Source organism: Haliotis asinina, chromosome 5, assembly GCF_037392515.1.
Source record: "Haliotis asinina isolate JCU_RB_2024 chromosome 5, JCU_Hal_asi_v2, whole genome shotgun sequence".
In the NCBI taxonomy this organism is placed as follows: domain Eukaryota; kingdom Metazoa; phylum Mollusca; class Gastropoda; order Lepetellida; family Haliotidae; genus Haliotis; species Haliotis asinina.
In genome coordinates this window covers 26,201,040-26,223,997 of record NC_090284.1, presented here as the reverse complement: position 1 = coordinate 26,223,997, position 22,958 = coordinate 26,201,040, and the positions used below count along the sequence as shown (strand labels likewise).

Genomic DNA, 22,958 nt, shown 5'->3' with positions numbered 1-22,958 from the left:
ACAATTTTATTGAACTTCAAAGTGAGGGATGTAGAGGAAGGACATAGATGTCCCTGTGGCATCCAGGGGGTTAAGCGATGCCCCACTTCAGATAACCATTAACGCATGTGTGTCATATTGTTCATTTAACTGGTTTAATGGATGTACAGACAGTTTATTCATTCAGCCAAGTGATATCTGACCACTTTGTGCTCCATATATGTATGTAACATGTGAAAGTTGTTCATAATTATGTACACTTGTACATCTAATCAGAGATCATATACAGATGTACATGTATATACATGCCATATGGTCTCTGATCTAATGCTGCAGAATGTGACTGAAGTGTAAGTGAAGTTCAGTTCAAGTATTTAAATGTTCTTACCTAAACCAAATGACCTGCCCACAACCTGTTGGTATTAGGAAGGTAACAATAAACAATAAAACAATAGAAAGGTTAAGGTTAAATGTCTAGTCAGGTATTAATAGAGGGTACGCTGGCTGTAGCTACCGACGTGATACACGTTGCACTTGGTGAACCAGCTTCGTGTAGTGGTAATAAGCCAACAACCAAGCTGTCACACTAACATGATGTAAATTTGTTTTCCACCACAGATATGTAACATTAGTAGGTACTGATGATATATAATATTACATGCCAGTGTTATGCATACATTCAAGGTTAGAAATATACTGACGTTTAGATTAGATGTCTTTGTTTTTGTGAGGTAAGTGGAGTATTGTTTCATGACTGCCCTTCTGCAATAACCAAATATCTGGAATGTGTATTCTCCAGGAATGTTTGGAACAATGTTTAGATTTAGTATTCTTCTATTTCTTACTACATGGAGTGAGTGAGTGAGGAGTGAGTGAGTGAGGAGTGAGTGTGTGAGGAGTGAGTTTATTTTTACTCTGCACTCAGCAATATTCTAGCTATTTGGCAGCATTCTGTAAATAAACGATTCTGGACTGGACAGTCCACTGATCAACAGCATGAGCATTGATGTGTGCAAATGGGAATCAATAACATGTGTCAATAAAGTCAGCAAGTTTGACCACCGTATCCTGTTAGTTGCTTCTTACAACAAGCATAGTCGCCTTTATGGCAAGCCTGTATTGCTGAAGGCCTATTCCACCCCGTGACCTTCATGGGTCAGTAATGCCTGAAACATTACAGTATTACATTAACATTATAGGCAAGAGTCTGTTTCAGAGTCCCAGAACCATATTTTTTTGGGGCCATTAGAACATTAAGATTATATTTTTTGAGCAAGAAAAAATGATTTTTTTTATTTTTATTTTTTTCAAATTCTTGAAAATATATGTCTGGCAGATCTGTAAAACAAGAAGTAAAATTTTTTGATCTCATCATGATTTACAAGTAGTGGTCCATTGTTTTTAGTATATTTTACTGTGTTCACCAGAACTGAACGTGTCATGAATATCAATAAATATGATACACTGAAAAGTAACACCTGTGTAAGATGAGATGCACTGCAGCAAATGGAGACTTTTGTCTGCAGGGCTTGACTACGCATTTAGAATTTCCGTTGGTGCAAACTGAAACTGCAGAATGCAGTCTCATACTGATATATATATTTGGAGGGCTGTCATGCAAATACTGTGATACACGTGGAAAGAGTTGTGTTATTATGTTTGATTTGTTTTTTGAATTATCAGGTTTGAGGAACTGTTTGAAGACCTAAACAACATTGTTGAAAGCAAGAGGAGACAACTTGAACTTCTAGCAAAGGAGTATGCGGTCCTGTTGCAGCCATGGTGAGATTTCCTGTCCTACTGTGTGCATGTTTTCTAATGGAAAAGTCCAGCGTTTCATACAGTATTTGAGTTTTCCACCCTAATTTGTGAAGATTTTTGCATCTGATTTTCAGTATAGCCTCCATAGTAACCAATCTTTATGACCATGATTCAGAATGTTTAGGTCAAAATGGTGTGGGCTCTTTTGTATAAATACAGTTAAACCTAAATTAGAGTTGGTTAGTTCCATGGATACAAGCCAGTAGTTTCTAGTGAGGAGCCAATAGTGCAAAGTAGGGCATCAATAGTTACAAAGTAGGACGCAAATAGCACTAAATAGGGCACCAATAGTCCTAAGCAGGACGCCATTAGTACCAAGACTATCTTTCAGTGGGTTTAACAAATTGGTGAAATCATTGACGCCTATGTGAAATATATACACAGAATTTTGGTCTAACGATAAATTGAAATAGGAACAAAACACTTCAAACAATTCAGGAATTTTTTTTTCTTTACATTTTGAAAGAAATCTTGGTTCCTTTTCTCTCAACTGTGAATATGGGTGTGGTTTGACACTTGTCCAGAGCTGTCGAGGAACTGCATGTGATTTCCTGGCGGGAAAAACATGGTACTGTCTCAGCAGAAGTTGCTGGCATTGCTCGATGTTTGTTTTGTACGACGTCGTCAACAACCTGTAACAACTGGTTGCTTGTCCGTTTGTACCTGTAGGAAGGAACACAGAAATATTCTCTTGTATTAATATGCACAACGCATGATAAATTTCTACAGAATTAAAACATTAGGGTTAATGAAGCCCAATACATTTTATCAAAACTGCTTTGTTGCTTTAAAGTTTAGATATTAAGTTTTCAAATATTTATGTTTATTTTTTCAGTTTGTATGAATGAACACGTGTATCTATTTAATAGCTGAAATAACATTTCAGCTTTACAAATCGCCTAGTGATCGCAACGAATATAGTCAATTGTGTAGACAAAAGTCTGTATGAGCTATGGCACCGAGCATCAGAGCATCGAGGTCAGAATTAATTTCTCAGCTTTACACTTCCAGTTTTAAGTGAAGGTAATTTCAGACATGATGGGATGGCCTCTGATCTTTGTGAAGTGGAAGTAAACACAAAGGTCTGATACTCAGCAACTGAGAGGTTCAAATCAGATTGGGCACAACTGCAACAGCACCTTGTTGAATACAGAAACTTCTCAGCTGTTTTTTGCACAATGCAGTGCAGTTTGTGACATGGTTAATTAGTGGTTGGACAGCACATGTGTTCTGTTTGTGACATGGTTAATTAGTGGTTGGACAGCACGTATGTTCTGTTTGTTACATGGTTAATTAGTGGTTGGACAGCACGTATGTTCTGTTTGTTACATGGTTAATTAGTAGTGTCAAAGCACGTATGTTCCGATCGTTACATGGTTAATTAGTGGTGTCACAGCATGTATGTTCTGTTTGTTTCATGGTTAATTATTGGTGTCACAGCACATATGTTCTGTTTGTTTCATGGTTAATTAGTGGTGTCACAGCACATATGTTCTGTTTGTTACATGGTTAATTAGTGGTTGGACAGCACGTATGTTCTGTTTTTTACATGGTTAATTAGTGGTGTCACAGCAGATATGTTCTATTTCTTACATGGTTAATTATTGGTGTCACAGCACATATGCTCTGTTTGTTACATGGTTAATTAGTGGTGTCACAGCACATATGTTCTGTTTGTTACATGGTTAATTAGTGGTGTCACAGCACATGTGTTCTGTTTGTTACATGGTTAATTAGTGGTGTCACAGCACATATGTTCTGTTTGTTACATGGTTAATTAGTGGTGTCACAGCAGATATGTTCTGTTTGTTACATGGTTAATTAGTGGTGTCACAGCACATATGTTCTGTTTGTTACATGGTTAATTAGTAGTGTCACAGCACGTATGTTCTGTTTATTACATGGTTAATTAGTGGTGTCACAGCACATATGTTCTGTTTGTTTCATGGTTAATTAGTAGTGTCACAGCACATATGTTCTGTTTGTTACATGGTTAATTATTGGTGTCACAGCACATATGTTCTGTTTGTTTCATGGTTAATTAGTAGTGTCACAGCAGATATGTTCTGTTTGTTACATGGTTAATTAGTGGTGTCACAGCAGATATGTTCTGTTGGTTTCATGGTTAATTAGTAGTGTCACAGCACATATGTTCTGTTTGTTACACGGTTAATTAGTGGTGTTACAGCACATATGTTCTGTTTGTTACATGGTTAATTAGTAGTGTCACAGCACATATGTTCTGTTTGTTACATGGTTAATTAGTGGTGTCACAGCAGATATGTTCTGTTTGTTTCATGGTTAATAAGTGGTGTCACAGCACATATGTTCTGTTTGTTACATGGTTAATTAGTGGTGTCACAGCAGATATGTTCTGTTTGTTACATGGTTAATTAGTGGTGTCACAGCAGATATGTTCTGTTTGTTACATGGTTAATTAGTGGTGGCACAGCACATATGTTCTGTTTGTTTGCAGTTTTGCCATGTGTGACCTTGGTCTTTCATTTCCTTAAAAATGAGCATTTGCTTTAGAAAATGCTCTACTGAAGTAGCCAGCCTAAAGCAACTGAACTTTGGCATGTGAGTCACCCTTAGATCTGATAGATTTAGTGATTTTTAGTAGTATTTACACAGGAAATATTTAAAAAATGGGGGTGACAGTAATGGTTTTGAAACTGTTGACTGCATGGTTGGGATAACTATCAGCGTAGATCATAAATGACAATAATCACTCTTAAAATACTGACTAATGATCAATAAATATTTGACAGCGAAAATGTGACAAAATGTCCCTGCTTATTTCAAGTCGGTGGTGAGTGGTAATGTATTTATGCAAAATGAAAACAGTATTCTTATCGACCATCTGAGCCAGCCTTACTGTGGACTAAGGTGAGGTACAGTGTGCTGGGAATCTTCTTCCCAATGATGCTTAGCTAAGTTCCAGGGCTGACTTGCACAAAGCGATCTTAGCGCTACAGTGATTGTAACTCCTATTCTTCAACATAGGCTTAAGACAGTCGTAGCGCTAAGATTGCTTTGTGCAAGTGGGCCCAGGATAGTGGAATGACTGACTGAAGCCTTTCTGTACTCACAGCCTGCCACATCTGTGCCATCAACAGCTGGAGTGTCAATCAGGTTTACATTCACACCAACAAAGGACTAAGTCAGTATATCCAGTAACAATATTTTATAGTATCAAAGTCCTCCATTATGTCTTTATAGAAATACGACATAAAGTATGCATTGATATGTTTGCTTGGATTTCTTAATGGACAAGTTACTAGGTGAGGTGTGTTCATGAATATAGAAAGCTTATTGACACAAATCCCACAGCTTCTGTTGTGGTCGAAACAATTAATTTAGTGGAAGACATATGCTGTTTTGATTGGAAATATACTTCTTTACAGCTTTACTTTTTTTCAATTGCTTTTTAAAGACTTTCAGGAATATTTGATATTTAGTTCTATTTCAAATCGATTGAACATATTTTAAAATCAATCATGGCTGATAAAAGTACTTTCAAAGGTTTAGGAAGTGTTTTGGCAAAATCAGTATTTTCAACATATCATTAACATGATGCCACATATCTTATGTGAGAGTGTTACCAGTAGATGATGGTGTACATGATGTATGTTTAAGCACCCTAAATGAAGATATTTCAAAGCTAGAAGTAAAATGCACATCAATAAACACCAATAAATCACCAGAACCAGATGGTGTTGCAATAACATTTGTTAAGAATTCTGGCCACTCTGTGAGTGCAATGCCAATTGTTTGACCGGCTGTTTCCAGACTGGTAGGCATTAACATCACATATCCTTTGTTTAAATTTGGTATGAAGAAGACTGACCCAAACAAGAGGGATTCCTCTAGAGACTCATTTGGTAAAAAGAAAAAGTACAAGTTTAATTTAAGTACAAGTTAATTTGTAGTTTAAAGAAACAGTGCCAGAATAATACGTACTTGAAAAAGTTTGGTAGAAGTGTTAAACTATTTAATGTCCTCCGTGTATTCTAAGCCTACGTCTTATGTAATTCAGCAACATTCCAGCACCAGCATGGAGGGAGGCACCAGCAGTGGGCTTCACACATTTTACTGTCTCAGGGAACAGAACCCAGGTTTTCAATGTGACATTAGAATCAGGCAACATCCTCGTGTGTTACATCAGCACCTGAACTAACGTCATCGTTCAAGTGTAATATTGGTACCTGGCTGTGTCTCGAATGTGCTGCTGTTAATTATATTTACTAACAGCTTCATCATAATTTTGGAGGAATCTGGCTTCAGTGTCTACAGTATATGGCCATAAGCGAGTCATCAAAATGGCTGGCGATGTTATGACCAACAGGGATGTAAGGAAAAAAGGTTTTGGGTGCTGTGTTTTACCGAAGACTTGTGTGGACCAACAGAAGTGTTTAGTTTTCCCAGGCTAGTAAGGTTGCTATGGCTCTATACTCTAATCAGAGAAACTCTCTGTACAAAATGGGCTACGTGCATGAAAACAGTGTTGCAAACTCCCACCTGCCAGACTGTCCAGGATGGTCTATTTTGCAACTGGATAGTTTGCATGCCTGATTGTCTTGGACAAATCTGACTTTGAGTATAATCACTAAAGCCTTGACTGAAACAGATTTGAGCATTAAGCAGTTTGCTTCCTCTTATTTACCGTCTTCTTACTTTTCTTTATCCTGAAAATTGCCAAATGCCAGATTCCAACTGTCAGGTAACTTGTGAGATCTAGCTGAAAGTTTGAGGATTTACAACACTGATTAAAAACATTCTTTTTCATCTTGGTTTTGGATATGTATGGCTCGCTCAAGATGTGAATGCAGGTATATTATTAGTACATGTATTCCTGCTTCACAAGTCAGTCTCATTCTTATAGTTACCACTAGTACAAATCTGTATAACACAGACAGTTATTTCCATATATCTGTGTTTGTGTGTTTTAAAACTTGCAAAATTTAGATGTAGTAATTTTGACTTCCATGTCACAGCTGGATGATGCACAGGTTCACATACGAACAGCAACTATGGTCTGACTGTAAGTTAATTAGTATGAATTTTATTAATGATGTATCTTGTATTGAAATGTATCTTGTGCAAGGCATTAAGAAGAAATACGTTAATCAGTTTATGAACTAAATACAATTCAGAACATGATTTTACACCATTACTAGGAGATTTGTACAAAAGAATTTATGCTTTTAAAGTTTTTTCTAGGTGTCTGTTTAGTACAGTATGGACATTTTACAGGCACTTCACTTTGCAGTTACATCCCTGTGATTTCAACATTCACTTTCTTTTTACGTGTCCAGCAATAGTTTGCTTTACTGTGGCCATAATATACTGAAAATTAATTGTCTGTATTGTCAAGTGAAATCTGACAGACAAAATGCGAGGATGTCATGCAAATGCTAGACTAATGCTCTGTCTCTGAATATACAAGTTTGATTGTAACAAATAAACCTCTATTTAACTGGAAAAGGAGCGTAAGGCCAACCAGAGGTTCTGAACCTGGGGAAATCTAGGCTTGCTTTATTAAGAGACTTAGCACTACAGGGAAGGCTAGGCTGTAGGGAAAAAAATGTGGTTCAGGGACCTGGAGAGAGAGTATGCAAGTATGTTTGTGGATTGTTTGTTTGGTTGGTTAAGGTTTCACTCCGCCATTGTCAGGCTATATGGTGGTGGTCTGTAAATAATCAGTCCTTCCTTGTCAATCCCAATGATCAACAGCGTCACCATCAATCGAAGCAACTGGGATATAATGATATGTGTCAACCAAGTCAGCGGGTCTGACCACCCGAAAACCAATTATTTTCCTCTTCCGACAGTCATGGGTGTTGAAAACCAATTCTAACTATGATCTTCCCAGATTTCAAACAGCTTTTAGTCTCACCTCATTCTTCATGGGCTTGTGATACTGTTGTACAATCAGTATGAAGTTTGTGGAAATCAAGGTGTGTCTGTTCCTGTCTAAATTAGATTCCATTTGAGTGAAGATGTCTGGTTGGCAATAACATGTGCTGTTGTATCTTATGTTGCACCTCCCAGGCCAAGTCAGAGGAGAGACTCATCTGAAGATGGTGAGGAGAAGGATGCAAGTGAAGGCAGTGCAGGTATGTTGAAGTTCAAAATAATATAGGACCTACATTTGAATAGTTTCCCAGCACTCCTTATTGCTTGTTTTTAGAGGCTGCTATATTGGAGGGGACTGTCAGACTACATTGCTAGGATGGTTTAACTTTTCTTTTTGCTACTAGTCTCCCTAGTCAAGACTAAACTGTTTACAGGTGTCTTGATACAATAGAATCATGTGTTTCAGAATTTTTGTGTTCATCGTAGCTGCAGCTTACTCTATGACTAGATCCACTGCTTCAACCAGCTTTGGTATTCGACAGCCATGAACTGTAGCACTGAATCCAATGCAGGCCCAACTGCCTTAATCTTTCCAAGCAGATGGCGTATGTGAATATTACAATTTGTTCACTGGTCTGAGGGGGGCCAGAAGGGCGAGGGGAACATGAACAAACATTGAGGGTACATCAACCCATGGGCCATGAGAGACCAGTGAACAACATATTTGTTTTATCGAACACCTCAGTGTTAATTTTGAACTGTTTGAACCAGGTGTATTGGATCATAATTAGGAGTAATGGAGTTAAGCAACAACCCAAACTGTACTAACACAAAGTATGAAATTACCAGTTTGGCATTCCAGTAAGAAACATGGAAAATGTTCCTTGCTTGTAGAAGGGTATATTGATTGGTTTTATTGAGCTGAAACATAGTTAGCTGAAAATGCTGACTAACAGCCCCACATTTTACTGACTACTAACATGTAACAAGACTCTCTTTCAATCACTGTGTTGTACAGGTCAACAGGCTGTTCCTATTCAGGAACAGGTAGAGCTTGACCTGGTGGAGAAGTTTCTCAACAGGGCACAGAAAGCCAGGGATGTCCAGAAAAAGGTAAAGCAGGATAATGCATGCAAAAGTTGTGCTAAGAAATGAAGCAGGCTTGTGCTAAAAGGACCAGTTTGTGTTGTGGAATGAAGTTGACCTATGTATTTGGAAGATAGTTGTGTTAAGTCGTGAAGTGCCTGGGAAGCAAGCAGGTTGTTCGTTAATCATCCTATAGACCAACAGTGTGTACCAGTCTACATTAAAGTTTTAGATGTAATGGTTCCCTACCGATGGTATGTCTGATAAATGAAAAGAGTGTTAAGAAAATTACTGGTCAAATCTATGAAAAGAATCAGGATTGTGTACATATGAGTATCATTACTTGAGACGAGTACAATTTCAAGGTCTGTTTCAGTGATTTGTGTCTTGATATAAGGTGAAGTAAACTTTAGTCTGGATGACTGTCTGTTTATTTCATTCTGATGGATGTTCAAATATGTTTCCAAGAAATATATTCCTAATGATGGCTTCTTGTTTTCAGACTGATACCAAACAGACCAGAGACAGAAGGTCAGGTATCCGAAGACTGTCTCGGGAAATAGAAGGCAACAAGGAGGCAGAGGAACAAGAACAGACAGACATAGAATACAGTATTTGCTCAGAGGAGAATCTTAACATTGTTAATAAGATCAGAAATGAAGTTAGAAATGAACTTTTGCAAGGAAAGGTAAAACCAAAAGAGAATTGCCCTTCAGACAAGACAAGGAAAGTTTCTGAGAATACAGTTGCATCACAACTCAGAGGCTCTTCACAGGTCAGTAGTGTTTCACAGACTAAAGGCTCTTCTCATGTTGAAAGTACTTCACATGCCAGAAGTTCTCAAGTAAAAAGTGCTTCAGGGGGCATTAATGTTTCACACAGTGAAGGTGTTTCCAGTAGCAGTAGTTCTCATACAAAGTCAGCTTCACGTGGTAGGAGTGATTCAGCTGGTGGTGGATCTCAATTCAGAAATCCTTCACATAACAGAAATGCTTCACATAACATGTCACATGGTAGAAATGTGAAGGAAAGATCATCTGCACCAAAACCACCCAGACCGACCAGTGGGAGGCCATACTCAGCTCATGTCAAAGCGCCTTTCAAAACAGATCCCAATGTCAGAGTGCCCAGGACATCCACTTCCAAAGCTGCCATGGCGGTCCACAAGGGACATTCAACCACACGATCAGGTAGTGGTGGGCCGAAAACTCAAAGACCCAAATTAATGGACCACTGTAACAGTAATATGAAAAGTGAGAGGCCTAAACCCATCAGTTCCAAGTCTACTGGCAGTGACTGTGACAGACATGCAACCAATACACAAAAACAAGCAGACTTGACTAACACACAGACCCTGGATGAGAATGTAGCATGTCCTCCACTTGTCCAAGCATCAGATAATGTCAAGACATTTGATAACCCACATGTGGACCCTTCATCAAAACCAGGTATCCCAAAAGCGATAAGCATCCAGACTTCAGTTAACCCTGCAGATGGACTATCAAACAAGATGGAAGGCCTACATGTATCTGGAGAAGATGTGAAAAAGAAGATGTTCACATTGCAACAAGATGGGTATGAAGATGATAAACCTTTTCTTAAATGTGTACAAACTAACCAGACACAGAGATGCCAAATCATACAAATTTGTCATATTTGTTACGAAAAAATAAAAGAACAGCACAAAATATGCGACTACAATAGCAATAGCAAAAAACTTAAAATAGTTTAAAAATGTTATTTCAAAATACATTGAAGTAAATCATTAAATTGCATAGTACCAAACACAAGAAATTTCAGCTTCATTTTATTCAGTATCAAGTTATATTTGGATACTTAATAGGTGAAGACAGTGTTGACAAAAAGTTCTTACAGTATCTATATATTTTTTATTAAATATGGAAATTCTTTAGAAAAGTTAATATAACTAATTTTGACAAAAAAACTCTAATGTATACATTAGTGATTGACCAAGATACTAATTGGTCTAAAATAGGGTGTTATCATCTTGGTAGACATTGTGAACTGTCATCCTAGCAAGAGGAAAGATGTCACTGTGAAATGGTCTGATGTCGACAAAATGGATGATGGCATGCATGTGAAACTACCTGACTGTTGTTTCTCTGAGAAATATTGATAAGATTTGATACATAATTAATGTGGTATTCATTTTGCTTTTAGAATGGTGAGCATTTTGTCAAATTTGGGAACAGGATTCAGAGTGAAAGATACCTGTCAAGAATAGTATTAATGTATATTGAAAGGAGTGATCTCATTCAGTAACCCCATTTACAGGAACTTAGGTCCCTACTAACCAGTGTAATGAGTAATGCAGAGTTTTGGTGATTGTGCTCCGTGTGTTGCATGTTACAATGTTTTCAATGGTTTTGCCTTCAGAGGTAAGATAAACATTCCCAGTAGATTCAGGCGGAAAGTGGCAGCAAATGAGAAACTGAGGGAAAAGGTTAAAACCCAGCGAGTTACAAAGAAAGTGGGCAGCTTCGACACAAAGATGGAGTTCTTAGAAAAACTGGAGCATGGGGTGAGTTTCAGCTTGCATGTCAGTGTGAAAACTTGTGACTTCTCACATCTAGAGTTTTTCCTGGAATGACAGGACCAGATACAGCTTTTTGAGAAAGGGATGATGGGGTTGGGGGTTGGTTTCTGCATATTCTTGAGAAAGGGGGCTGCAGACTTCATGTCATCCCAAAACATCAATGGTCATTTAATAAACTTCCAGGTTGCATGTGCATGTATACACACAAACACATCCTCTGGGATGAGTTTCAGTTTCCATGTCTGTCTGGAAACTTGTGACTCCTGAGGTCTTGAGTGTTTCCTGGGATGAGTTTCAGTTTCCATGTCTGTCTGGAAACACATTACTACTGAGCGTGATTTAAACCAAGGTCTGCCCCCACCACAATGTTATACCTAATAATCTTTGATTGTAGTTCCATCCCGATAGTGACCTTGTCATTCAGACGAGGCTCATGTCATGTCTAGAAGCATACCAGCGCCTCCATCGGCTGTTAGAAAGCCTGAAGCTCAGCGACATTACAGGTAATATTACCCATCATGGCGTGAACAGTGTTCAAACTGTATTCTTCAGGTTTAAAATGAACACCTCCAGGACATGCAACCCGTGCTTGAAATATAAAGGAAGAATCAGTGCTAGGTATGATGTCACACAATCTGCTTCCAAGTCCAGTCACATGTCGTCTTCACCTACAAAATGCATCAGATATATGAACTTTATAACATTAGTAATCCTTGTGTTGATCCATTGAATGCAGTATTGACCTTGAATTAGAGTGCTTCCAATATTAAAGCCAATATTTGTGAAATTGTCTTTGCAAAGTGGATAAGCATGTACAGATAAACATGTCTAAGAAATTTCAAGACGACCTGAAGCTAGATAGCTCTGAGTTGACTGTAAACAAAAGCCCTCCTGTAATGTTAAGTGTCAATAGGTGTCCCCACACATCTGCACACCATAGAATTCTTGGTATTGTGCTGTTTTCGGGCTTCCTTCCTTGAAAGGCAGACACCATCAGTCTGTTGGTGAATGATTTGAGAACATCAATGGTGAACATTTTCATGTCAGGGTTCTTAAATCGTTCACCAACCATTTGATGCTGTCTGTCATCTGAGGATGAAAACTCAAAAACGGCACAACACTTATCATTCAAATTTGGCACAAAGATGGATTGATAATTACTCTAATGATTTTGTTTTTCATTTATACAACAATGATATCTTAAACTTTGATATTTCTATGCATCTTTAAGGATAAGTAGATAAAGCTAGACATTGTTTTATAAGCTCATGGGCGTTTATAATGACGGAATGGGAAGATATTTGGTATAATTATGCACATGTGCCTTTTATTTCACAGCATGACTTTTGGGGACAACATGGCCTACACAAATATAGATACGAACAATTTTCCTACACCTTAATAGTAAAACCTACTTGCCTCTCGCACGATAAATTGTTGACTTCTTGCTATGAAATATGTCCTACCATTCACCATTCCTATGGTGTATGCATGTGATGTTCCATATATTCGTCAGATTACTGTTGTTGTCATGTTCCAGAACTGTCGTCTGCCAGCACCATTCTACGGACCAAGATGGTGATGGAGTACATTCTGGCATCATGTGACAGTCTGCAACGTGAAGCAGAGACCCTGGTGGAAGGTTTGTAGGTAGATTGTCAGTGGCAGGCTACAGATTAGATCTATCAGGAGAGTAGGCCTGGATCTCTTGACAACGGAACTAAAAGTAGGGTAATCTATTATTGCTCAACAGTGAAGGGTCAGGTGGGGTAAACTTGGATATCTTGACAGTGAAAGTAGATGTAGGGTAAACTTGGACGTCTTGACAGTGAAAGTGTTCAGGTAGGGTAACCTTGGATATCTTGACAGTGAAAGTACAGATGGGGTAGGTTTGGATATCTTGACTATGAAAGTAGTGGTAGGGTAGGTTTAGATGTCTTGACAGTGAAAGTACATAATGGGTAGGTTTGGATATCTTGACATTGAAAGTTCAGGTGAGGTAAGTGTGGATGTCTTGACAGTGAAAGGTCAGAGCGGGTAGGTTTGAATATCTTGACAGTGAAAGTACAGATAGGGTAGATTTTTCCTTATCCTGACTCATGCTCACTTGCTTATCTCCTCATCCTGGCGAAGGCAGTGGAACACCTGAAATCCCTTGAAGTTTGCTTCCAAAAGAAGCGGACGTAAAATTCACACTTACCCATTTATTGCCTTCCTTTCTATGCACATGGTGATAAGTCTTTCATTCTTTTCGTTGTTCAAGCTGACCATATGGTGGAAAGGGAGGTAATACTTGGGTGAGTGTGATTTTACATCTGCTTCTTTTAGAAGGGAACTTCAAGGGATTTCAGATGTTCCAGTTCCTTTGCCAGGAAGAGGAGATAAGCAATTAAGCATGAGTCAGGATAAGTATAAAATATCAATTTTATTCAGAAAATTACATGTTTAGATATCTTGACAGTAAAATTTCATGTAGGGTAAGTTTGGATATCTTGACAATGAAAGTAGAGGTAGAGTAAGCTTGGTTTTCTTGCCAGTGAAAGTTCAGGTAGGGTAAGCATCAATATCCTGACAGTGAAAGTTCTGATAGGGTAAGCGTTGATATCTTGACAGTGAGAGTTCAGATACTTGTTAACATTTTTTTGTGTTAATACAAAAACACTGCAACAATTTAACTTTTGTATGGCAGGAGTAAATGCATCTGTCCAAAGGAAAAGGTTGTGTTTACCGACATGGTGATGAAGTTTTTTCTTGCTTCAGTGGAACACAGTGCTCACCTCAACAAGCAGTGCTCTCCTCTCCATATACAAAGGGAGACTACTCTGTCCCAGTGGCTACCACACAGGTACATGACAGGTATGTGTCCTGGCCGTCAAGTAAACTTAGGTTCCATGTCAGTTGTTAGACTGCATTTTCTGAGTCTAACAAACCCTAGTAGAAGGTTGCTTCAGCTAACCTTTTCAACTGAGCAATCGGAACACAGCTTATCAAATCATGAAAGCTGACAATCACACCTACCCTGCAAACTTTTACATCGAAAAAGTCTTATGTCAATATTCAAAGGTGTGAGCTTGCAGAAATATTAACTAATGGTAGCCATGTCATCAGAAAGCCCTAAGCACATGTACTGCAGCTCAAATATCTGTGTTTTATGCAGATTTTTATCGTTGACAGATCAGTGTCACTTGATCAGGGTTTTTCGTACGCCATCCTGAACCCTAAATAGTAGCTGTTGTCTGGTTAAATCCATTCAGCTCTCACACATGATTGATTGGATGGTCATAGGTCACCGAAAGGTTGTTTGACTCACAATAGCAGTGTAGTGAATACTACTGAGTTCACTTACTCTGGTGTCCAGACTACTAGAGTGAACATTGTGACTGTAGGGGAGTCTTAAAAGCAATAACAGGTGTTGCCATTTTTATGAGTGACTTTTATTGCCAGTTGTGTTATTTTGTGCTTTTAGCTAAACTTTGTGGGATAAGACAAAATAAAGTGGGTTTACTTCCCTATGGATAGTGAAAGCATATAATTTGTGACATGCTTGTAAAAAAACAAGTAAAACAAATAACAGTGCATAGACCTTACCCACATTGATGCCACACCAACTTGTGAAGATCTGGGTTTGAGTTGATCATAGGTATCCCATCCTTGTCACTAGAGACGACTAACCAGATCAGGTCATCAGACTCGCTGACTTGGTTGACACACGTCATTGTATCAATACTCATAGATCAATACTCATGTGTTGATCACTTGATTGTCTGGTCCAGGATGTCAAAAGTTGCAAATGCCTGTCAAACAACTTTCAGTGCAGCTTCCAGTGTGCGAACTAGTTTTCAAATTTTGCTAGGCAGTCGGTTGGTCCTGACTATTACTAGCCCACAAAATAATTCACTAGCCCGAAATGTGGATGTGGACACAGTGTCATCATTAGGCTACTAATAAACACTTCAAGAAAAAGTAGTAGATACTTAACTTTCAATTTGGATAGGAAGTGTAAACGTTAACAAACATTTCAAGGACAGACATCTTATGAACGCACCACCATTTCCCTCTATTACCACCCCTAAACACAACGCATGATATGCATGTGCACAACGCAGTAGCCCCAAACACGTGCATGGGGTCCCATTCTTGATTTTGACGTTTAATCAAGAAAGTTGAGAAATCACTTAGAACATTAACTTTGACTCTCATCTTGCATCACACATTTGTTAGTGTTTGTTTCTAGTCGTTTGTTTTAAAATGAAAACCGTATACATGAAAATTACATGCTTAAAATGAAAACCGTATACATGCAAATTACATGCCATACACCAATCATCTTTCAAAAGCGACCACATTCCAAATAGCTATCGTTGTAAGGTAGTGCAAATGGTGATGCACTCGAAACATCCAATAATATAGACTCTGATAAATCTCCTAATTATTTTTAATCGTAAATAAAAAAGTGAAGATTCCCTACCTTTTTTGAAGAGTATATAATGAACATAGTTTCCTAGACCGTAATCTTGCATATTTAAAAAGAGTTTTTTAACTTATCAAGTTGGAGAGAGAGATATTGTTACGAAATGATCCCATGAAAATTCACAAGCCAGTTGGGCCAGTGACAGTGGAGATTTACTAGCCCGGCTGGATTTTTAATCGCCACAAACTAGCAGGCCAGTGGTTGATTCTCATGCTGCTTACTTCCCATTGTTTCAACCCCCCCAACCAACTAAGGATATACCCCCATGACACAAACATTAATCATAATTTATTATGATGTTTCAGACATTTAATTTTCTGATCGTAATCTGCTCATAGCTCTATAGCATTTTGACCTTGATCAAAAGATCATGTAATTCCAAACTACCTGGGATATCATTGAATTGCAACGTTAAAGTAATAGTTAAACTGAACCAATAGTCATCCATTACATTGATAAACTTTTCCCTTCTAATATGTTCTCTCAAAAGATCATTCCAAATGTTTTGCCATAAAATGCAGGCCTTTGCCATGTTGCTTCATTAGTCTTACAGACATGGTTACCAAATGACTCAAGCTTGTCACTGTATTCTCATTTTATTTCAGCTGTGCAGATGCCATGTCCCTCTGTCATCATGTACAGGTCATTCAAAGAGTTGCAGCAGTACAAGCACCAGGTGTTTCAGCTGCAGTATCTACGCTTACAGTCTGTTGTCATGGAAATGGCCATCAGTAAACTTCTACCTCTCTTACAGAATCTTCACCCCAAATCCAGGTTTGTAACTCTGTCATGGGCAGTTTAGCTACAGACTAGTTCAACAAAGCCTGATGTATTATGATGGGAGTTTTGTTTATTATGATATATTTATTATATTGTAGCAATAAAGCCATCTAGCGTATCATATTTAACAAGACACCTAGTTTAGGGAAATCAGTGCCATGGTATTATGTAACAGACCCGAATAAGAATGTTTCCTTCATTTACAGGGAATATATCATGATGTACAGAGCCGTCTATGCCTTCTTGTCATCAGGGGAAGGACAACACCTACCAGGGATTGTCAAAGAGAGTATGTGACCCTAACTTTCTACCCAAATAATGGTTTGGTGTGTTGTCCATCATAAGACTTAATGTCTTTGTAATCCTCTTTGGAACATCATGACAGGCATGGCCATAGATTTCTGAATATTGTGTTTCATTTGTACTGGACTGGGTCTGTAAGTCTTGCAGGGCACTACTTCTGGTACCAAATGTCTGGCGACAAGCGCATTTTCAAGAACTAGTTCTGGTTCCAAATTTCACGACTTCCAGATATGACTTTGCTAGAGTAAACCAAGTGTATAGCTTGGCTGTCACGGCTGTTGAGCTGTAATAGTTGAAACTATTAAGGATGATTAGATTTGAAATTTGTTATTCCTGCTAGGATTGTCAGTTCCTTACTGTCAGCTGACAACCATGAGACCATTCGAAACAGTATGTAGTATTTGTCACCGGAAGTATTGAACAATGTAGGCCTTGCAAAGTGACCTACTTACGGGCCCTGTTAGTCCTTTGCAGTGACATGTAAGCTTCCCCAAGAGTTCATGGTATTTTATATAATATCTATATCATTATTCACTGTTTATTCCACTATATAGCTACCTGTGAAGGTCTGGGGTAGAATAGGCCTTCAGGAACCCATGCTTGCCATAAAAGGTGACTATGCTTGTCGTAAGAGGCGATTAACGGGATTGGGTGATCAGACTCACTGACTTGTTGACACATCATCGGTTCTCAATTGCGCAGATCGATGATCATGCTGTTGATCACTGGATTGTCTGGTCCAGGCTCGATTATTTACAGACCGCTGGAATATAGCTACAATATTGCTGCAGTGTAAAGCTAAACTCAATCACTCACTCCACTATATAGCAATGGAGTTACAATGGAATAATATCTAGATAGCCAGTAACAGGCACATGGACTCACACTAAGCTTAACTGATCATTTGAAGAGGCAACCATTGCTCTTCATGATTTAGTGCCGGGAAGGCATTTCTACTGTAAAATGGTTCCCAAATTATTGTTTGAATGTATTTTTTAAAGGGTTTTTACAAGCCTCCATTTATGAACATTGATACCAGTGTGATAACAGATGCTACATAACATGTGTTAACCGGTAATAAAAATGATTCTGTTTTGGAACCATTGTCTCTATTTTTATTAACTGAATGAGAATTTGGAGATAACAACAACCACTTGCTTGTGCATCAGAGGTATGCTGGAATGTATGTGGTAGGGTACAAGTTTAGATTGTATGGAGATGTTTCCCAGCATGCAGTGTTCATGTTGAATACACGGTAAACATAATAGTAGCTCTGCTGATCAGTTCATTGTCATTGACAAGTGTTTGACAATGTTAACATTTTGTACATGAGCGGGATGACCATACTCCAGGCCTGAATATGTTTTAAGTGCAGTATGCATTATGGGAATAGTATTGATTTGGACATTAAATGCTCTCTTAGAAGATTGTCAGTTTTATCAGGAATACGGAGTAAGATCACCATCAGAGCACAGTTTGTATAACTTTGATACCTGTAGAGGCGATGTCTACATGCAGGACATCAATGTGATCACTGTTGCATGTGTTGCTCTAACAATGCAGGTGTTCAATTCATGGGGTTCTTTTCATCTGTTACACATGTAGTTACAAATCTTAATGCAATGTAGACATTTTCTTAAATTTTAAGCTCCAGTGTAATTCTCGTTACGTTTTGAATCCTTAATGTAACATACTGAACAGCAATAGAAAGTTTGAAATAATGAAATCTCATGAAGTAAGAGTTCATGTGTAAGTAACAAGCTGCAACATACTGCCAGCTTCTCAGTAATACTTACTTGTACTGAACCGCATAGAAGAGATGTTATTGTAGTGAAGTTTGCAAACTGAAGACAAACATGAACACTTACTTTTAGAGATTTCATTTTTTGAAACTTGTTTTGCTGTTCAGTATTCAACATGTCACCGCGACTTCTGGTGGCTGGCTTTGTGTGCTGGTGATTAGGTGCCTGACTCCGAGGGTGTGGGTTCGAATCCCGAATGAGACTCAACCAAAAAAGTACTAGAATTTGTACTTTACTGAGGAAGTGAAATCCCAAATATGACATGTTGCATTTGACCACTTCCTAAATGGCATCATGTAATCATAGCTGTTCAGTATACTTTAAGAACACACCAAAAGCAGGCTCTCCAGCCACAGGCCCTTGCGTCATTGTATGGATTAAAGATTTGTAAAAATTGAGATGACTTGTAACATGAAATGCTTCTCAGTACAAAGTATCTAGACATGGCTAAACACTTCGGAGCACCTCACCCGTTTGCTTTGTCGATCGCCAATATTGACCCTCAGCTAAACGATCTTGACAAGTTGACCAATAAGAGAGAGGACTTGCTTTGACCACACCCCTTATTGTCCACCATTTGTGCCATAAATCAGGTGGGTCAGCCCTGTCTAGACATATTGTACTGTGAAGCATTTAAAGTTCAGATTCAGACTCGCCCTTCCGATAACTTATTCTCTCAAAATTTTGAATGCAAAGGCATCATTCAAAGCCTTGGGACTAAGCAGACCAAGAAGCACACTCATACTGGGTAATGTTTCAGTCAGGATAATTTGCTCATAACTTCGTCACTACACATGATCTTTCCCTCTTTGCTTTACATTTAACATTGAATCCATAGAATTAAAAACATGACAAAATTGAACATGAAGTTTTTGATTTTATTCAGTTTTCGCTTGGAGAATGTTGCAATCCTTCTTCATATGCCCTCAACTGCAAAACAAACATGACCTTACCTCTCCTGGGATGCTACATTAAAAATAAGGGCAAGAAAAAAATGCAACCTGGAAAAGCCAACAATAATTTTGAAGAATGGAATGGTGTTGACTGCCTACATACCATAAACCTCTTTTATATTTATCAATGTTTAAGTGCTGCTTTTTCACAATGAGGTCTCTTTTCCATAGTTTGCAATATTTTAACTTTGGCATTTTCATTTCAAGATATTTTCATGCTGATAGTTAACACGAACACTTTCTCCTTCTCAAATGTAAATACATCAGTAAAAGAAGCATCAATAGCAATACAGAAAGCAGTCACAAAATGCCAGGTTGTTCTTTCAAATCATGGCTCTTCCAACTTACATACTGGTAATAAGATTCATACCAACCAGATCTGGAACCATGTGTACTTCACTGTTGAGATCATTTGATTCATATACTTTCTACTCAAAATAGGCATCTCCCCGCGTTGAATTATCAGTTTTGTTACCAAAAGTATACTGAAAAGCAGAGTTAACTGGGAAAAAAATTACATAATGGTGACTGCACTTATATACTGCCATTTCCGGGAAGTCAATATGTTTACCGAAAGGGAAAGTTATGTCAAGTTCATTTTACAGGGTTCACTGCCAAATTATTCTTCAATATACTGTTTCTGATGTTACCATAACATTCTTGTATAATACTAAAACATGATACCCAGTAAACAAGTTACAATTCAAGACTTTTAAAATACTTTGAAAAACTTGTGGTCTTCACTCAAGTAACCAAAGGAAAATTAAATTCAGTAGTCAAAATAATGACTACTAATCTTTTACAAAATTTAGATGACAAATCAGTTCATCTTGACTAAAAACCCTTCACAAATTAATGGAATATATTTTAACTAAACCTTGTATGTTATGAGTACCTAGCATCTCCATTAACAAAACTTGCTACCATTACCTTCAATGTTTACTCAGTATCTCTAAATATGACTTGTTAATACACAAACCATTTACAAAATAGCATATATTCGGATATCTAGTATAAAAAGTAAAAACTTCTATATCCATAAAATATACACTACATCTCCAAGGTGAACTGATTTGTAAAGCCAAACAATTTTGTGGTGTTTCTGGAACTGCATCACGGTCAGCTTTTAGATCAGCAGTATCAGCTCTGCTGTTAGTCCACCAGCTACTCTGCAGGAACCGACAGCAGCAGCATCAACCAGCCACTCAGCCACTGCGACTGACTGCCCGCCCGGTAGACACTCAGCATACCACACAGCTAACATTACTGCACTGCTTTTATTACCCCTTTACCGCTCCTATAGCATGGGGAAATGAGAAAAAGCATTGTTAATACAGGTAGTGAAATTTATTGAATGGTAAAATGTACTAAAATTAATACCATCTAAATGCAAAATGTTACATGTGACAAAAATACACAATGATCAAATCAATGAAGTGAAAAAGACTTCTATAGTAATGAGTGTCATATCCTTATCATTATGTCTCTAAATTGTCAATTGCACTAAAATATACTAAATTCAAGACAACTTCAATTAATTTGTCCTTGAAATTTGCATTACTGATCAGTCTCAATGTCAATGAAATGTTCAGAAGAGACAATAACCTTTTTGACACTTCTGCAAAGGACACATAATCACGGGCTAGGTTTAATCGAGGAACTGGAATGGCCGCATCATGGCACTGTTGTCCCTTGCTGCTGCTACAGCTCAGTTCCTCTCATCTGTTCCATTTTCTTTTGCTGAACCACCTGATGCAGCAGATCTTGCACATGAAGGTGACCTTGACCGTTGTTTTTCATTGCTTCTGCTCCTGCTCTTACTTCTGCTTCGGCTCTTGCTGCGACTTCTACTACGGCTTTTGCTGCGACTCCTGCTGCGGCTTTTGCTACGACTCCTGCTGCGGCTTCTGCTACGACTGTATGAACGACTCCTTGATCTGCTTCTTGACCCACTAGATCGCCTTCTTCGTCTTCCTGAACGTGATCTTGATCGGGATCGGGATCTGAAAATGGCAATTGCATAATCTTAGCCATTATGATTTACACAGCTGGGCTGAAATGCACTTCACCAGGTGCAGCACCAGCCAGCGCCTCAGAGCAATCATCTCGCACTAGTGCCTCCACCCTTTACAGTACGATCCTTGGGGTTTGGCACACTTTATGATAATTTGGGTTTAGGTTTTGGGGGTAGGACTTTGTGTCCTCAACGGTCTTTGGAGAGCACTAATCAATCTGAAAAAATGTGCCCGGTAAAGTGCAGTACTCCACACGCCTTAACAATATTTTAAATGAACGATTGTTTCTAACTGCATATTATATCTGTGGTAGGAGTTCCACCCACCCGCTCACTGCCATTAAAAAACCAAAATTACAAACTGACATGCATACCTTCAATGAACTAGAACATGTATATAAAAACACTCAATGAATATTTCAGAGTTGGAACAATACACCGGGTAAGGACTCGCCTGGAGCAAAATTAATCAGTATAAAAAATGGGGAGTGGGGAGTACGGGTAGAACTCGTTCCGTAACTGTAATTTCAGTTAACTATCCTTGAACTCCAGAAAGGCGCAACTCTCCTTAATATAAATGTAACATTGATCTCGACTGCAAGAATGCCCTGTTTTCAGAGTTCATTGTTGTCTAGGTCTACCTGCTGTATCTTGAGCGTCGGCTATGGCGGCTTTGTGGAGCGCGCCTGTAAGGATCTACTGGTCTGCCATAGCGTGCCATTTGCACACGTATTTCTCTGCCATCCATAATAGCTCCATCCATTGAGTCCATTGCATCTTCAGCATCACGCTTATCATAGAATCGAACAAAGGCAAACCCTCTACTTTCCCGCGTAAATCGGTCACGAGGGATATACACATCTCCAACGTCGCCATATTTCTCGAATGCTCTTCTCAGATCTTCTGGCGTTGTTCTGTATGTGAGGTTATCAACTTTGAGGGAACTCATCCCCTCAATAGCTGGAGGTCCTCTTCCATAACTCATGGTTAGAAAATGTCACAACCCTAAACGGAAACAACCATTTACTACGACGACAATGTTCAAACCGCGTGGCTTCGCTCCTTGTCCACCGGGCTTCCAAACTGGTTTGAACCGGAGTACACACTTGCATTCATTTATCTGAACGTTTTTATATTTATTCATGCTCACACGAGTTACGTCCCCTTATACGTGAATTCCAGGGAGTGTCGTGCTGGATTTTAATGTAAACACTTTATGGGTTGTACGAATGGTTAAACGAGGGTTTTACGTCGTTTTGTCGACATATGAAGAAATACAGAAATAACTTTCTTTTTTGTCGCCTTTGTTGTTACAATTAAATGAAAACAAGTC

General features: G+C 38.4%; 2 protein-coding genes across 3 annotated transcripts in view; one reads left to right on the top strand and one right to left on the bottom strand.

Moving 5' to 3' along the window:
• Positions 1 to 17,956, top strand: part of LOC137283275 (uncharacterized) — a 33,243-nt gene extending 15,287 nt beyond the window's left edge. The window contains exons 2-11 of the mRNA XM_067814724.1: positions 1,663 to 1,761; positions 7,855 to 7,919; positions 8,678 to 8,772; positions 9,248 to 10,320; positions 11,143 to 11,287; positions 11,697 to 11,805; positions 12,843 to 12,944; positions 14,063 to 14,158; positions 16,379 to 16,547; positions 16,760 to 17,956. Coding sequence (XP_067670825.1) covers positions 1,663 to 1,761; positions 7,855 to 7,919; positions 8,678 to 8,772; positions 9,248 to 10,320; positions 11,143 to 11,287; positions 11,697 to 11,805; positions 12,843 to 12,944; positions 14,063 to 14,158; positions 16,379 to 16,547; positions 16,760 to 16,850 — 2,044 coding nt within the window. The 3' untranslated portion in view covers positions 16,851 to 17,956. The remainder of the gene's footprint in view (positions 1 to 1,662; positions 1,762 to 7,854; positions 7,920 to 8,677; positions 8,773 to 9,247; positions 10,321 to 11,142; positions 11,288 to 11,696; positions 11,806 to 12,842; positions 12,945 to 14,062; positions 14,159 to 16,378; positions 16,548 to 16,759) is intronic.
• A 1,559-nt stretch (positions 17,957 to 19,515) lies between these two features.
• LOC137283263 (serine/arginine-rich splicing factor 2-like) lies at positions 19,516 to 22,757 on the bottom strand. 2 transcript variants are annotated; one of them, XR_010956856.1, is made up of 3 exons: positions 22,267 to 22,748; positions 21,217 to 21,614; positions 19,516 to 20,908 (listed from the first exon to the last, which is right to left on the bottom strand). XR_010956856.1 is itself a non-coding variant. In XM_067814692.1 (2 exons), exons 1-2 carry the CDS (start codon positions 22,608 to 22,610, stop codon positions 21,320 to 21,322), a joined length of 639 nt encoding a protein of 212 aa, XP_067670793.1. In that variant the 5' UTR covers positions 22,611 to 22,757; the 3' UTR covers positions 19,516 to 21,319. The 2 variants fall into 2 exon arrangements, 1 of the variants encoding a protein (XP_067670793.1); XM_067814692.1 differs by having other exon boundaries at positions 19,516 to 21,614; positions 22,267 to 22,757.
• Positions 22,758 to 22,958: the final 201 nt, after the last annotated feature.